This window comes from Hippocampus comes, unplaced genomic scaffold (assembly GCF_001891065.2).
Source record: "Hippocampus comes isolate QL1 unplaced genomic scaffold, H_comes_QL1_v1.1 scaffold33, whole genome shotgun sequence".
Classification (NCBI taxonomy): domain Eukaryota; kingdom Metazoa; phylum Chordata; class Actinopteri; order Syngnathiformes; family Syngnathidae; genus Hippocampus; species Hippocampus comes.
The window spans coordinates 132,448-135,702 of NW_017804842.1; the positions used below are offsets into that span (position 1 = coordinate 132,448).

Genomic DNA, 3,255 nt, shown 5'->3' on the forward strand with positions numbered 1-3,255 from the left:
TTTTTTCAGGCTTCTGTTTTGATAAACCCAGTAAAACTCCCCTTGGCCTTTTTTTTTTTTTTTTTTGCGTGTGTGTGGATTGGTGAAGAAATCTTCTTGAAATGAAAAAAATACGTCTCAACCTGAGCTTCTTTTTGGGTTTGACTGACATTGCACAGATGGCGTTTTTGCAGGGCAAGACTCACTGTTGGTCGATAAAGGGCATTTCTTTGTTTTCCTCAGCTCCCCGACATCTTTGGTCAGGTGAGAGCCCGGTCTGAAAACACGCCCTTTCGGCCCCCACCTTCAAGCGCTTCCTCTCCACTTGTTAATCGGCGCCTGGCTACATGTTGCTAACTCTTAGGAGCAACGGAAGGACAGCGGAGGCTAACTGGGGCGTGTTTTCAGACGCGTTGAGAAGGTTGGTAACGCTTCCCGCTTTTGAGGTCCTGCTCCACTGCCCCCACTGGTTCCCTCCACCAATGTCCCCTCCCAAAACGCAACGCTCTCGCCTTGCAGGAAGATGCATTCAAGATGCATCGCCGACGACCAAGCGACGCCGACGAGAAGCGGTGACGAAACGAAACCCGCGACGCCTAGTCATCCAAAACTCAGTAGAGCTTGGAGAGTGAGGGGCGGCGGGGGAATGTTCGCTGTGTCGACAAGTCGAAACCTGCAAAATTCCTGCGCTGACGGCCGGGCTTGACTCCTGCGCTCCAGATGAGCGCTTTCAGTGAGTCGGCAAGTCCCAGGAAATAGACGAGATGCGTTCAAGGAGCGGCAAAGTACTGTATGTGGCAGCCTTTTTTCAAAATGGAATCAATTCATCCGGAAAGTTGTCCTCGCTCACCGCCAAGGGAGGATGTTCACATTTTCAAGGAAGAAACAAATTGAATCCATTTTAGAATCAGGACAGTTTGTGAGAGAATGTGGGGGGAAGGGATGCCGCCTATTTCATCAAGAAAGCGAGCACGTGACCGAGAGTGAGGAAAGGAAAACCCAAGAGGAAGTCAGCTTGAACACAAGCGAGAGACTTGCTGTCATGCCTCCAAAGTGCCACTGAAAGCAACTGAGTCCAGTGCAGACCAACAATTCCAAATGCACCTTTTGCATGGACTAGTCCCAATTGGAACTTTGCATCTACTGCAGTTTCACATTTTTGAAGTGTTTGGGCCCCGACGGAGCCTGTAGCGGATCCGAGAGATCAACCCCCCAAATGTCTTTGCGAGATCTGCACCCACTGTTTCATTTGTCATGGTTTGCCATTGCAGTCTTGCCCTGATAAACCCCGAGACAAATAACCCCCCCCCCCACCCCACCCCAAAAAAAGTCCTTGGTGGAGGTGATGAAAGTGGAGGTGCAGTAGATGACGCTTCGGTAGGTGCCCCCCTTATGTCCTTGTGTGCTTTCTGCCAACGCCGAGCTTCACTTGCAGTTTATTTCTTTCTTAATTTGATTTGTTTATTTGGCTCCTCAGCCACATCCCCTCGTGTATATGTTCAGCGCGTGTTGATGCATATCTCTCGCCGTGTCTGCCCCGCAGGTCGGCTCACACCGCGTCAAACTCTCCCGAGGATTTGAAGCCAATGCGCCGGCCTTCGAAAGGTACTTATTTCCACGTGTCCTCGAGTTCCGCTCGCGGCCGCGAAGGACGCGAGAGCGCTCGCCGCTTGTTGAGCCGCCCACGAGTCCTCTTCATTGGCCTCGGCCTCACGCGGGGCAACGCTTCATCACTGCCTTGTCATCTGTGTCAGCTGCCGGTGGACATTTTGCGCTCGGGCGTACACCGACGGTCTTCGTAAAATGGCCGACCTAATCTCCATGCCGCACCTTGCAGGCTTGCGCCCTTATCAACTTTTCTGGCTGCTCAGGCCGTCGCATCTCAACTCGAGTCGACTGTTTTTCTGGAGCACCTTAAAACAACGGCCGCTGTATACAAAGTGCTGCACTTATTTATTTGTTTGAGGCTTTGGTTTCATGTGCCTTACAGACACTTCACTGCCCTGAAGAGGTTGTACGGCAAACAAGTGATCATCAATCTGCTCGGCAGTAAGGAAGGAGAACACATGCTCAGCAAAGCCTTTCAAGTGAGACGCCCGAAAAGCTCTCCTCCCTCACTCTTTGTGTTTTTGTTTGTTTTTGTGACGAGTTTGCGGCATCGCAGCCTCTAAAAGTAGCGGCGTGCCAAAGAATTGGTGAATCAAAGGCTTAAAGTGCGCAGCGTATTTCTGCGGCTTCCACTTTTTCCTCATCCCGTGTAGTTCTTTGGGTACAGTTCAGTTGTATTTAACCACGTACATGATGGTGGGAATTGCCAAGCAAAGGTGGCGGCGGTTGTGTTTGTGTGCGGTCCTTGGTGGAAGGAAAGCACAAAGTGCGCTTGCTGTCCCACCCAGTGTTGTATGATCGCTTTGTTTCCAGAGTCACTTGAAAGCGTCGGAGCACGCCGCGTCCGTCAAGATGGTCAACTTCGACTACCACCAGAACGTGCGCGGCGGAAAGGCGGACAAGCTGCACAGCGTGCTCAAGCCGCAGCTGGGCAAGTTTGTGGAGGAGTGCGGCTTCTTCTACTACTCGGGAGAGATGGGCATCGCCAGGTCAGGCGCGCCTTACGCTTGAGCCGCTAGACATTTTTTTTTTCTCCCTTTGCTTTCACTTGGCATGAAAATTGCACATGGCCAGTCAACTCACCCGGGGGGGGGGCTTTCACACACCTTAATTTTTCCCTACTTCTGTCGTGTTTGAACATCAAATCCATTCCTAACGTGTGATTTTTGTAGGAGCCAGGGTGGCACCATCAGGACAAACTGCCTGGACTGTTTGGACAGAACTAACAGCGTCCAAGCCTTCTTTGCCCTGGAGGTACAGTAAGGGGAGGGGGCAACAAACGAAAGGGTCCATTTTGGAGGATAATCATCACGTGGCCGCGTCTTTCAGATGCTGGCCAAGCAGCTGGAGGAAATGGGCCTGACGGAGAAACCTCAGCTGGTGGCCCGCTTCCAGGAGGTGTTCAGGACCATGTGGTCGGCCAACGGCGACTCGGTCAGCAAGATCTACGCGGGCACCGGTGCCCTGGACGGCAAGGCCAAGGTGGTGCACCCGCACGGGGCTCACGCCGATGTCTTGAAAGAGCGCCGCCGTGCCGTGTGCATTCTCGCGTGCTCTCTCTTAACTCTCGCGTGTGTCGTGTGCCGTCTCTTTCTGCCGCCCTGCGGGACGCTCTGCACGTGCGGTAAGTTCCCCCAAATTCCACACATTTGAGTTTTTGTGGCGGGA

At 52.7% G+C, this 3,255-nt stretch overlaps 1 protein-coding gene across 1 annotated transcript in view; it reads left to right on the plus strand.

Moving 5' to 3' along the window:
- Nucleotides 1-3,255, plus strand: part of synj1 (synaptojanin 1) — a 22,856-nt gene that overhangs the window by 5,177 nt on the left and 14,424 nt on the right. The window contains exons 7-11 of the mRNA XM_019871517.1: nt 1,523-1,584; nt 1,970-2,066; nt 2,401-2,576; nt 2,760-2,841; nt 2,917-3,160. Of these exons, the coding sequence (XP_019727076.1) occupies nt 1,523-1,584; nt 1,970-2,066; nt 2,401-2,576; nt 2,760-2,841; nt 2,917-3,160 (661 nt within the window). The remainder of the gene's footprint in view (nt 1-1,522; nt 1,585-1,969; nt 2,067-2,400; nt 2,577-2,759; nt 2,842-2,916; nt 3,161-3,255) is intronic.